Raw genomic sequence first — 14,772 nt, 5'->3', positions numbered from 1 at the left:
CTTCTTTCTTGTCGCAATGTTATTTCATTGAATTCAAACAATTTATCACTTTAATAATGCTTTGTTTGCCAGCCTGCACAACTGCTTTGTTAGGTAACGATGTCATTGTCATGTTTCCATTCAATCAAATATGCTTGTTCTTTGCAATTACACATCCATGGGATGGGCCAAAAGCACCCCCTCCCCCTCCTGATAAATTTATAGACTCGAGCTGGAAGATCTACCATATTTCTGAAATGAATTTATAAAGCCTGTTACGGACAAATATTTCAATACTCGACTGTCATTGAGCAACATTTTATGCCTGCATTGGTATTCCTGACGGTACTACAACAGTGCCGACAACTATAAGTTTTGTTATTCTTGTATGTTTAATCTTTTTTGTGGGTGCTGTTGTGGTAGCCAGTCTGTTTACATTTGTGAAGTATGCATGCAAGTAACATCTTGTAGTTGCATATCAAGATACTGTTATTTTTTTTTTTGATAGTTGCTTTACGTCGCACCGACACAGATAGGTCTTATGGCGACGATGGGACAGGGAAGGGCTAGGAGTGGTAAGGAAGCGGCCGTGGCCTTAATTAAGGTACAGCCCCAGCATTTGCCTGGTGTGAAAATGGGAAACCACGGAAAACCATTTTCAGGGCTGCCGACAGTGGGGTTCGAACCTACTATCTCCCGAATACTGGATACTGGCCGCACTTAAGCGACTACAGCTATCGAGCTCGGTGATACTGTTATTATTGAAAGACAGTGTGCCGTAATAATTGATAGCTTGTATTCAAGGGAATAAACAATATGTGTAAACATAAATGAGCCTTAGCTAAGCGACAAATTGCTGAACTTTTGATTACCGAACAAGAGTCTCCATTGAAAAAATCAGGGACAAAGGGTCATGAAATGTTATCGGAATCAGATTGTTCTCATCAGGAAAGTGTCACATCAACTTCAAGCCATGTATGTCCTGCACCTACACTCAACAATCATGACATGACAGAAACTACAATCCCCATAACTTCAACTCAGGAAATGCAGGTGAATCATTTTTCGTTCTCTGGAGAAGAAGAGACAAGCTTCCAGAGTTACCTGTATTCGTACAGAAGCTGCTAAGAAAGGAAGGGAAGGAAAAACATATGGTTCTGGTGAATTTTAGGTAATGAATCAGGAAGAAAACATCACTTGAACTTTACTTTAATTATCCCGCCAATTGTAATGTTTACAGTTAAATCCCATTTTTCTCCCATAATATTCAGCCAACTGTAACAAAATTCGTATGGCATGTGTATCACAGCTATATTAAGAAACCTGCGTATGGAATTTATGGCTGCAGAATATTTTCAAGTAGTAGAGATTTTTAAGACCAAAATTTCAGAACGTAAAAATTACACAAACTTTAGTACGGCATAGCTCCTTATATAAATTGTGTACAGAAAAATCGATACATAGTGCTTTTAAAAGAAGTATTATCTACCTAATTACAAATTTCCATTAACATGTTAATTAAATTTCATGAAAAAATGGAATTAATTTTTTTAAAGAATTCAAAACAACCTTTTTTGGAAAAATTATTAATTGTATATGAATGAAATTTTCGTGATATCTCTACTTTTATGTAGGTGACATTCCCACAAATTTTCATGAAAATCCATGCATTAGGTAATAATATCTTATTATCTCCAGAGTGTCGCCTTAACAACGTACACGAAGAGTACTGTAATATTTATCGAAATAGAAAATCCTGGCTGTTTCCTCATATCCGATAGCTAGCATTCAATCAATAATAAATCCTTACCTCATGTGTAAGAAAATAGAAAGAAGCAGATGAGTTCACGACTGACTGTTGTTTTTTGTAGGAAAAGTAATCATCTTTACAGAATAACTGTCCTACTGGGTGAGTAGAATATGAGTTGTCCGTGGATGGGGTGGGTCCAGTCCAGCTGCGATGTCGGCCAAGAGAATGTCGAATTTCATAACAACAGTGAATGCATCACCAGTCTGAACTAAACTGCTGCGGAAACCACACACATACAATAGTGTGCTAAGAAAACTATGGGTAATAGTAGTATTCTGTTCCACGAGTGTTTATTTATGATTTGTACATGTGAACAGAAAAGGCACATATCAGGAGAATATTTCCAGAAAAAATCCCTTGTGATCAAACTCTAGGTCATACTGCAACTCATAAATTAGTCAACAAATTTTGGGAAACAGGGAGTATTCAAGATTAAAAGCGAATACGGTGCCACATAGTGCTCGCAGAAGTATATCTTGATGACACTGGGCGTCACCTAGAAAAATTCTCATAGAAAATCTCTTCAGCACCTTTCTCAGCAATAGGGAATTTTTTATAGCTCTGTATATAAGGCTACAAATGTCAGTTACTCAAGTTAAGAACACTATAAATTTACACAGGGGTGTACATGTCTTATTAAGAAATTCTTTTTTTTCCCCCTCTAAACAACATTATTAACCAGCAACTCTAGTACTGAGCGTGGTCAGTTCTCGCAGAAACCGTCACAAACTTAGCACTAATGATGATAATCAAAGAATTTTTTTTTCTAAATATTTTGACTGCTTCTAGAATTGTCATTAATCCTTAGGGAAATTCCATGTGGGATGCTACAAAGATTTGTGGATCCTTATGAGAAAGTAACTTCAATGGAGTGTACCATGTCTGGCTCACTGGCTGAATGGTCAGCATAGTGGCCTTTGGTTCAATTCCCAGACGGGTCAGGGATGGTTAACTTCTTTAGGCTAGGGACTCTGCATTTGTGTTCATTATAATGCACATCTCTTCATCTACACAACACACTCCCAACCATCATAGTGAAAACATCCCTCCACACAGGGTTGGCATCAGGAAGGGCATCTGGCTGTAAAACAGGGCCAAATCTACACAAAATGTACACCCCAAGAAGTTGGAAAAAGGCCAGAAAAAAAGGACCCGACTATCATGGACATAATTTGGTAAAGTACGAACTCAACTGCGGTAAAGGCGTGCACACGGGAAACTCAATCTGCTCACCTTGATACGCCATGCACAGTTATATTAACCTCTCTTTAACAAATATTAGAATCTATTTACTCTTCAGCATATGGAAAGGACAATCTCCAGTACTGCAGCTGTGATGACCCAAACATATTACTTGCAGTGGACAAAATGAAATCTAGGAAGCAACAAATTATAAATACGCTACATCATTACTCACCTGTCAACAATATTTAAAAATAAGTAGAGTAAGAATATATTGTAGCAATACCACACTGTAGAACATGCATAAACAGAATTTATGCTGAAGAGCGGTATTAAAGCCAAGAAGCAGGAAGAGAGCAGTGACATGTTATGTAACGCACATTAGCTGGTTAACACAAAACAGACTTAGGTCTACGGTATATCTCTCTATGCTGTTAACGTAAGTCCTCAGCCCAAAGGCAAGTTGGATCCTACCAGCTGTCACAAATAGCCTAGGCATCACTGAAAAGGCATAGTAGGGAAATGAGGTAGTTTCCCATTACCTACCTCGCTGCTGCCCACCACTCTACCAAGTCTACTGACATGCACACACCAACCGAGTCTATGAGACTGGCTACATAAGACTGGTGCTACTTGCATCACACATATCTCGTCACTTCGAAACTGTCAAAGCCTGACAAGGAGAACTTGTCAACTTCTCCCCACTGATTGGATCCATCTTCAATATACGTGCAGCCCATGGCGACAACTTTCATGGGTTCAATTCGCAAGGTGCAACTTCCACCCTATTCCAAGAAACTGACATTTCAATTCTCGAGGATGCTTCCCAAGCCCAACACAACAAACTCCCAGTGGAACGAACAAGCTCAAGATCCATGGATTTAATATCGCCTCTGTAATGTTTTCCCCGAGTTTGTTTCAATGTTTACTTTGTACGTTATTTGCATTACTAGCACATGAATGACATACAGTCATTTGTATATAACAAGATTAGTTGAATAAAGTGTGCACTGTCATCTGCTTCTCGGAGGGAAATCAGATGTTGTGTACTGAAGATATATCTTATTGTTAAACCTTACTTTCTAAAACTACATAGGTACAGTTATAACTGATGATTACAAGTTTGGGTAAAGGATTGTAACCAAAGCATTTCACAAAATATTTTTCACAGTCTTCATTGATGTATTAATTTTCAATCATTTAGAGTATCGTATACTGTACATTGTTGTGAAAAACAGAAAAAAATAAAATAAAACACTACAAAAGAGAGATTCAATTCGTGGACTACAAGCTTGCAAAGCGGAGAGGTTGCTCATTGTGTGTACATTATGGGAATGAGTCGTATGCTGGCCTCAAGAAGCAATCTCAAAATATTAAAATTCATTTTCTCAGAATTGGATGGGAGCTGCACCTTGCAATTTGAACTGGTGAAAGTTCTCACCAGGGTCTGTACGTACATTGAAATTGCATCACATCAGTGGAGACATGCTAGCAAGGTCTCTTTGTAATCTACGAAAGCAATAAAATTGCTCTAGCCCATACCAGATGATACAGTGCATTGTAAACATTAGCATAAACCTTTCAAATATATATGAAGCATTTTATTTAGATTTTTGGCAATAAAAAAAAGAAAAGGATCAATATGTTGATCACATCCAACTTCTTTTTTCTTTTCATTTTCTCCATATCACATATTTAAATTTCTTTCAAATTTAAATCTAACATTGTTGCATTAATGTTCACAGGCTATCTAAAAGACAAGAAAAGTTTTATAATTCTTTCTTATGGTCCCAAATAAGACAATTTTAAATTGGTATAAACATAGAGGCGTATTGCAGCTTCAGCATTACCATCATGCCTCTTTTCTTGATTGTTTTCCAGTATCTTTCAATGACTACGTTGTCCAATTCAGATCCTCACTCACAGTTTATCAGGGTTTATAGCACACTGCTTCTTGGAGAATCGAAACACTGTGACACCACAATAAGAACGAGCGGGAAAACAAGGTGCGCAGAACATGCCTGTGCAACTCTTCAAAACAAGCTTTTGTATTCTATGCAGCAATGATCAGTGACCCCATCTAGCAGCAATACAGAGAGCTGTAATGCTGTCATTCATGTTTTCCATTAAAAACCCATCCCGCCCTACTCAGGCTCAGTATATAGAATTAAGGGAGACCAAGCAATGCCCAGACACCATGTTCGATGTTTTGATGATGATGATGCTTGTTGTTTAAAGGGGCCTAACATCGAGGTCATCGGCCCCTAATGGTATGAAATGAAATAACAAAAAAAATTCAAATTCATCCACTGACCAAAATAAAATATGTCATGAAGAATGAATGGGTGGACATGAACCCTACAAACAAACAAACAAACAAACAAAACAGTGGATCAGACACAAAACAGATCGTGAATAATAGTATTACTGACCAAGGGACCACTTAAAAATCACAATGATGCTTGATGTCTATAGGGGTGCAAAATCCACGACTAAGGCCCCACAGAATGGTACATGTCACGAGTAAAGTACAACCATGGTATCTATCATGTTGGGGTACTAATCAAAAGTAGCGAAGACTCACTGTGTTCCACACAAGATGGTACTACTCACAAGTATTGTACTTCGTACAGGTAACGCAGACCTATGGTGTTTCGCACACAATGGCACCACTTACAGCCAATGCAAACCGATGACTTTCCTCACCTAGGTGTATTAGTCATGGGTGCCGGTCCCACGGGCGCCGTAGTGTTCCTCACATAGTGGGTACCAATCACAGGCAACGGTGACCCACGGTACCGCTCATATAGCGGTACAACTCACAAGCTACGCCCAGACATGCGGTGTTGCTCGCACGGGTACTGGAAACCACCAGGCCAGGCTTTTTACTGCAACTAATCACAAACCTGTTTCATACCTAATTTAGTGGTACTACTCGCAAATACAGGCAACCCATGGTGTTCCCCGCATGATGGTATGAATCAAAAGTAGTTTCATGGTCCTAATTCAATCATCCCTTTGTCGCCCCTTTTAGTCGCCTCTTACGACAGGCAGGGGATACTGCGGGTGTATTCTACATATGCGTCCCCCACCCGCAGGGGGTAGTGTGTGTGGTCCGCGAGAGGTATTTTATTTCCCTCAAGTCCGCCAGCAAGCCGGTTAGGACCCCCCTATCCGCCACCTGGGACGCGCCACGTGGGAGTATCACCTCTCCCCCTGCTACGCCAGCGTAGTAGGTTCGTGGTGTTCGATGTTTTAAGTGTAGCAATCTTCAGATTGGAAACAGCACATGACTGCTTCGCTGCACATATAGCTAGAATCAAAATATACCTGACTGAAAAGTGTACCATCTGCAAAATTACGAAGGAGTGATTAAGCCGTCCATGTTTTAAAGTTCTAAAGTGACATTTTCTCATGTTCACATTTAATGGAAATATATTGACTTACCTTTCATAATGTCGGCAATGAGAACGGCTTGCTGCAAGTGGAATTAAATCATCTGTACATTTTTACAACTTATTGGAGATTAACATATGCTAGAACTATTCTTAAACATTATTTTTTACAACAATTTACATTATATATATATACAAACTTATGGTACATTTTGGAACTGAACAGGTTGAACTTGTCTTGAAGTTTCAATGGGATGTCTTATCCATATCCTGTCAAATGGAGAAAATGCTGATGCTGGGATGGCATTATAGTCTATTGAAGTCATAGCATTTAAATATATATTTTTATATTTGTAGGACATTGACACACGTTCAGCTTATATGTTTTTTTGGGGCTGGTGGGTGTGTTAAAGTCCTTTAGACGTTAGGAGGAGGTCTTGTTGTGTTGCTCACACAACCTCACACACCTCACTACATCTTGAATCCAGTGAACTGCTCTTCAACCTGACACTGAATAACCTCAAAAAGCTCCACAACGAAATAACATACAAGTTTATACGGTCATATATTAATCTGTTATCTAAAAAATCTTGATCAAACTCTCTAACAGCCTTCTTGCCATTCCACTTTAAGACACCTAAATATTGATGCTCATTCTTCTAAGGAGTGATACTGATCTATAGAATATTTAGACCTCCCCCCAAAAAAACATATAAGCTGAACATGTGTCAATGTCCTACAAATATAAAAATATATATTTAAATGCTATGACTTCAATAGACTAATGCCATCCCAGCATCAGCATTTTCTCCATTTGACAGGATATGAATAACACATCCCATTGAAACTTCAAGACAAGTTCAACCAGTTCAGTTCCAAAATGTACCATAAGTTTGTATATATATATATATAATGTAAATTGTTGTAAAAAATAATGTTTAAGAATAGTTCTAGCATATGTTAATCTCCAATAAGTTGTAAAAATGTACAGATGATTTAATTCCACTTGCAGCAAGCCGTTCTCATTGCCGACATTATGAAAGGTAACAGTCAATATATTTCCATTAAATGTGAACATGAGAAAATGTCACTTTAGAACTTTAAAACATGGACGGCTTAATCACTCCTTCGCAATGTTATCTAAATAATATTGAATATGATTAATCCTAAAATAGCACCCCCTCAGAGCTCTGACTTGGAGATAGAGCTAAGGCTCATGATGCCTGCTGTGCCAGGCGAAACATGTACCATACTCAAAGTTAATGTAATGACATTGTTATAGTCAAAGACTTAACCAGTATTGAATAGGTGGTTTCAATAAATTAATGTTCAACATTTAATAACTTTAATATATTCACACAATATTTCTTGGCTTGACTCTGCTTTCCAGCATATGAAATGACATAATTCCTTCAAACTGGAAAACTGACATTGGAAATTCAACAGTCAATTTTGCTGGTCTGTAGCCAATGTTTGCTCTCTTCTTCCATGTGAAGTTGTCAACACAGAAAGACTGCAAAATATTACCCTTCATATGTAAGATTTAAAAAATTAATAAAAATGAGACCAAATTGGAGGATTTCCACAAACGTGTGCAAATGGTTATTTTTATTATAAAAAAGCAGACTTGTACACAAAAATGCTGATGTATTTTAATCTTATGTCACACTATAGACTCCCCTTGAGAGTAGGCAAGTAGAAGTACAAACAGGAGGCCATTTGCCCTTAAATTAAATAGAGAAAAACTAGAGGTTATGGGATTATAATATTAAAATCTTGCCATAAGAATGTGAGAGTGAGCAGCCTTGTATTGGAAGAAAGGGATTTGGGAGAGAGTGTCAACAGAAGCTCTGCATGCCAACGACAATAGCATGATGCAGTAGGTGAGATGACATCCGCAATAAATCTACCCAGCACGCAACATCTACCAATCTACAAGCAACACGTCTAACATTCCATACATAAGAGGGATCAGCAATGAGAAAGTAGAGGCAAAAAAGATATTTCTAGCCTACAAGCAACAGACCACAAAGAATAAGAACTGATATATATCACAAACATTACAGTAAACATACGACTGTGAAGCCTCCATCATTACACAGAGCTGCAATATGGATGTGTGTTAAGCTACGTGCTACTTCCAAAATCCAGAGCCTTCCCGACACATTGAAGCCCACGCCCCACGTTGAGTTGGTCCATCACTCACACATCCCGTGCCCGGGTACTGGTCGGGGATATGTAAATTTGTGTGTACCACCAGAACTAAGGATGAGTTACCAGTTATGTTCACTGATCTTTTCTCTTCCATGCTGTTGACCTGTGTCACCATCTATCATCTGGTTAAAAATGAAATGATAGGAAATACAAGGCACACAGTATAGTGTGCCAAGGTTATTTTGCATCATCTAGACAAAAGCTGAAGCAATTATTTTCCATATGTCCCCTTATTATTCACCTGTATTTATTTGTAAATATGCCATGAATACCCCTATTTCTTCAAACTGAAAACGGTTCATGGTGTGGGTTACTGTACTCACGTCCTAGTTCGTGAACCATGGGCAACGGCTGAGTGGCCAATTAAGTGGTCCTGAGAGTCGGGGTACCAGTTGCTATGGACGGTGAGTGGGCATCTCGGATATATTCTGAGTCATGGCCATCCTTGTGCTCCGGCGGCTAGGACTATACAATCCACCGGTGGTCCATAACCCGTTACAGGAGAGAGATCCTCACTTGAACTATGTGCAAGTAGGGTAGCATCCTGCTTCCTGAATTTACTGAGCTCAGAACAGTTTAAGCAAGCCTCGGACCTATGGGAGTAACGGAGTCCCACTCCCATTTGACAGGTGAGGGACTCCTTGGAAACAACTTGCCGAACAAAATGGAATTCGATGGGGAGCTATCAATATTAATGGGGCTTATGGAAGAAAGAAAGTAGAACTGGCTGTCAGCAAAGAGGATGCATCTGGATGTGCTAGGAGTAAGTGATATTCGGGTAAGGGGAGATAACAAGGAAGAGATAGGAGATTAAAAGGGAAGGGCAGAGTACGGGGTCGGGCTGTTTATCAGGTATCAGGAATACCATTGCGCGCAACATAGTTTCTGTTAGGCACGTAAATGAGCGAATAATGTGGGTAGATTTGGCAGTTGGAGGAATTAGGACGAGAATTGTCTCAGTGTATTAACCCTGTGAGGGTGTAGATGAGGATGAAGTTGACAAGTTTTATGAAGCATTGAGTGACATTGTGGTCAGGGTCAACAGCAAGGGTAGGGTAGTGCTAATGGGCGATTTCAATGCGAGAGTTGGAAATAGAACTGAAGGACACGAAAGGGTGATTGGTAACTGTGGGGAAGATATGGAAGCTAATGCAAATGGGAAGCGTTTGCTGGACTTCTGTGCTAGTATAGGTTTAGCAGTTACGAATACATTCTTCAAGCATATGGCTATTCACCGTTACACATGGGAGGCTATGGGTACCAGATCCATAATAGACTATATCTTAACAGACTTCAAATTCAGGAAATCTGTTAGGAATGTACGAGTTTTCCGGGGATATTTTGATGATACAGACCACTATCTGATCTGTAGTAAACTATCTCTAGGCCTAGGGTAGAGAAAGTGAAATATGTCTGCAAACGAATAATGGTAGAAAATCTCCAGGATGAGGAAATTAGACAGAAGTACATGGATATGATTAGTGAGAAATTTCGAACAGTAGACAGTAAGCAGGTTCAAGATATAGAAAGAGAATAGGTGGCACACAGGGATGCTGTAGTAGAAACAGCAAGGGAATGCCTAGGAACAACTGTGTGTAAACATAAAAACGTAAAAAGAAGGCTTATCAGAAATGGCTCCAAACAAGGGCGATGCAGACAGGGAATTGTACGTAGATGAAAGAAACAGAGCGAAACAAATAGTTGTTGAATCCAAAAAGAAATCGTGGGAAGATTTTGGTAATAACCTGGAAAGGCTAGGTCAAGCAGCAGGGAAACCTTTCTGGACAGTAATAAAGAATCCTAGGAAGGGAGGGAAGGAGGAGATGAACAGTGTTTTGAGTAATTCAGGTGAACTCATAATAGATTCCAGGGGATCACTGGAGAGGTGGAGAGAATATTTTGAACATCTTCTCGACGTAAAAGGAAATCTTCCTGGTGGTGTTGCGAACAACCAAGCTCATGGGGAGGAGGAAAATGATGTTGGTGAAATTACGCTTGAGGAAGTAGAAAGGATGGTAAATAAACTCCTTTGTAATAAAGTAGCAGGAATAGATGAAGCTAGACCTGAAATGGTGAAATATAGTGGGAAGGCAGGGATGAAATGGCTTCATAGAGTAGTAAGATTAGCATGGAGTGTTGGTAAGATACCTTCAGATTGGACAAAAGCAGTAATTGCACCTATCTATAAGCAAGGGAACAGGAAGGACTGCTAAAGCCTGCAGTCTAATATCTTGGAACTTGGAAATAGGTGCAATGAGTATGGTATGAAAATTAGCCTCTTGAAGACTAAATTGATGTCAGTAGGTAAGAAATTCAACAGAATTGAATGTCAGATTGGTGATACAAAGCTAGAACAAGCAGATAATTTCAAGTATTTGGGTTGTGTGTTCTTCCAGGATGGTAATATAGTAAGTGAGATTGCATCAAGGTGTAGTAAAGCTAATGCAGTGAGCTTGCAGTTGCGATCAACAGTATCCTGTAAGAAGGAAGTCAGCTCCCAGACGAAACTATCTTTACATCAGTCTGTTCTCAGACCAACTTTGCTTTATGGGAGCGAAAGCTGGGTGGACTCAGGATATCTTATTCATGAGTTCGAAGTAACAGACATGAAAGTAGCAAGAATGATTGCTGGTACAAACAGGTGGGAACAATGGCAGGAGGGAATTAGGAATGAGGAGATAAAGGCTAATTTAGGAATGAACTCGATGTATGAAGCTGTACGCATAAACCGGCTTCGGTGGTGGGGTCATGTGTGGCAAATGGAGGAGGATATGTTACCTAGGAGAATAATGGACTCTGTTATGGAGGTAAGAAGTAGAGGGAGACCAAGACAACGATGGTTAGTCGCAGTTTCTAATGATTTAAAGATAAAGAGGTATAGAACTAAATGAGGCCACAGCACTAGTTGCAAATAGAGGACTGTGGCGACGTTCAGTAAATTCACAAGGGCTAGCAGACTGAACGGTGCAAGGCATAACGGTCTATAAGGATAATGTATGTATGTATGTATGTATGTATGTATGTATGTATTTATGTATGTATGAAAATGATTTTGAACATGCTATGGAAGTAACAATTGATAATTCCGATTATGCAGATCTTTTTAAAAATCATAATTTGTACATTTGCCATCAAATTCAATGGAGAAACAATATCGGTCCTGTACTTGTTTACTTACACTAAAGTGGGCACAAAAATCACAGAAAAATCTGGGAACTGTTCCCCTGCATTTCACCAGAAGCCCTATAATGGAAACATCTTGGGTGAATCCCAGTGGATCCAGTTCACAAACCCACAAGCCAAATGGGTATGGTCCGACATCATACAAAGAGTTCTTCCTATATGCTCTACATTCAATGAGGTTACCAATACCAATGAGATCTATTCATTCTGTGGTACATCACTCAATCCAGCTTGAAATACATCAACATAAAATTTATGATAAACTAGAACGGAAAAAAGAAACACACACGCAACACAAATTCTTCCACGAACGTGTAATGTGCAACATTGAGACAAAGAACTACATGAACAACTGACTTTTAAACTTACCACACACACATATCCCAATGAACTTGTCATACCTGCAAGTTGCTTAGCTCTTCTTCATATCGTCGAAGTCGGGTAACTTCGGCTCGAAGCGTCTCCACTTGATTTGAACTCTCTCTCAGAGCATTTACTTTCTCTGCAACCTCTTGTTCCTTCACAAGCAACTGCAAGAAAAGTAATAATGAGAAAGAGAAAATAGGACTTAATATGGCAGGAAAATAAATGAATATACATTGATATAATACAAATATAGTTGGTCCGTTATAGGACACTATAAATTTTCCAGCTAACTCATTCCTGGTTGCCAGCGTTTCGCCCCAGTCTGCTAACACACCTATCAAGACGCATGGCTACTGCATACTGTGGAGGCAAAGCGAAGCACGTTATTTCTATTCCTACCCATTTGGGTAGGCAGGCCATCAGCCAAACTGGCCACTGCGTAAGATACTTGGAGCCATGGGCAGTGCCAATGTATTGTGAGAGACTTCGTCTCATTTTCAAAAATTGATGCCTGCCTGGCCATCAGATCATATAGATGTTGATTCCCATAGGGAACCTGAAGTATTTGTCCTGAATGAGTAAATTTATAATACTAATATAGTTTGTATGTTATTGGACATTATTTATTTTCCAGCTAACTCATTCCTGGTTGCCAGCGTTTCACCCCAGCGTGTTAAAGTTGGGCTCATCAATTGGTAAGTAGCCTACGCAGTAGCCTCCATGCTATGCACTAGCCATGGGTCGTAATAGGTGTGTTATTTACCAACTGATGAGCCCAACTTAGCACACTGGGGCAAAATGCTGGCAACCAGGAATGAGTTAGCCGGAAAAATTATAATGTAAAAATAACGGACCAACTATATTGATATTATAAATTTACTCATTCAGGACAAATAGTTCAGGTTCCATATCGGAATCAACATCTATATCATATAAACTGATAAGTAATTGAATTAGAAGTAGCTGCCATTTTGGTGAAATGGCGCTGTGGTCACAGCTGAGCACAGGCTGAGTATGATGAGATCTCAGTGCATCTGATCACAACCAGATGGGCACGGCACATATATGGGCTATTACACCTCAAAATCTGAGCAAGCACTAGGCTTTCCACATGTCACTCTATCAAGAAGGTGTACTGTGGTTATGTGGATTCAGCCAAAGTCATCACTGCCAGGGTCAACTGCTGTGGTGAACGACATGCTGATGGCAGATGTCGCTGTCAGCTAGCTTGGATGGTACGACTGGACAGACGGGTCACAGTACAGATGATCATTTGTGAATTCAAAAAGGGACAACAATGAAATGTGAGCAGCCATGTTATCCAGAATTAACTCCTCGCAAGGGGATAGAGAAACCACCGTCTCACTAGGGAACCACTGCTCAACGCATGCCACAATGCACAAAGACTGACATGGGCAAGGAAACACTGTCAATGGGCTCTCAAAGCACAAGAAAATGTTGCTTGGACAGAGAAGTTGAGGTAACAGGTACGAGTTGAGGACTCTTTACTTCTACTTTTTGTTCTATGACACACCAGCTCAGGCAGGTCTTATGATAGGATAGGGTTAAGACTGGAAAGGTAGCAACTGTGGTCTTAATTATGATACAGCTCTAGCATTTGGTTGGTGTGAAAATGGGAAACAATAACAAAACCCACCGTCAGGGATGCTGACAGTTGGGTGTGAATCCACTATCTCCCGAATGCATGTAAAGTCTCGAACTACGTAGCCAACTCGTTCTGTCAGCAAAGGATCTCTCTGACCACAGGGTACAGTTCAGGCCAGTGATAGGGGTATCCTTGTATGGGGACTGTTCACATTAAGATGAGACAAGACCTCTAGTACATCTGCAAACATTCCTCATTGGCAAACAGTACAGGAACCTGCTGTCAGATCATAACCACCCATCTGTTTGCACCCAGAGTCCTGCAGGACCTGTACATACAGCAAGGCGATGTACCGGTCCATCTCTGCCAAACTGTGCCTAACTGGTTTAATGAATGCCTGACGGACATGAGGATGCTTTCCTGCCCCTTAAAGTCATCCGACCACAATCCTATCGAGCACATCTGGGATGCTGTCCAGAGGGATGGGCGCACCAAGGTCCATGCTCCGTGCATTATGTGAGGCCGTGCAGCGGCTATGGATTAGCATGGCTCCCCCTGGAGTCCATTATCATGCCACATCCCCAGCATCATCACAGTGAAAGTAAATATTACACACTAACTATCTAGGTATCTCTAATTCATTTGTGCATTAGTATATTCTCTTTGAATATGGAGGTACAACTCATGGAATAACTCTCACTCCCTAGGATGTATTCCCAGCATTAATCAGAAAAGTTTAGTTTAGTTTCATATTATGATGATTAATGGAAACACAGTCCCCCACTCAAAGTCAAAAATTGTTGTAGTTTAAGGGAGGACCCTACTGAAAATTTATCTTGTTAATTTTAGCCTAATGTGTGCAGTTAATATGGTCTAAATTAAGAAAAAAATAACTTTTGATTTAAACTGAGCAATTAATTTAGGAATTATGGCCGGAGATTCAAATCTTCAAAGGGGGTTGTATGTAGTGGCACACACTTAAGATAAACAGATGATGATGATGATGATGATGATGATGATGATGATGATTGTTGTTT

The 14,772-nt window shown here is 39.8% G+C and overlaps 1 protein-coding gene across 1 annotated transcript in view; it reads right to left on the bottom strand.

The window, feature by feature from the left end:
* Positions 1–14,772, bottom strand: part of Golgin97 (Golgin 97) — a 201,340-nt gene that overhangs the window by 119,851 nt on the left and 66,717 nt on the right. The window contains exon 5 of the mRNA XM_067145349.2: positions 12,165–12,293. Coding sequence (XP_067001450.1) covers positions 12,165–12,293 — 129 coding nt within the window. The remainder of the gene's footprint in view (positions 1–12,164; positions 12,294–14,772) is intronic.

The sequence above is a fragment of the Anabrus simplex genome, chromosome 4 (genome assembly GCF_040414725.1).
Source record: "Anabrus simplex isolate iqAnaSimp1 chromosome 4, ASM4041472v1, whole genome shotgun sequence".
NCBI classification, from domain to species: Eukaryota; Metazoa; Arthropoda; class Insecta; order Orthoptera; family Tettigoniidae; genus Anabrus; species Anabrus simplex.
The sequence above is the reverse complement of the archived record's forward strand: the minus strand, read 5'-3'. Positions and strand labels throughout refer to the sequence as shown.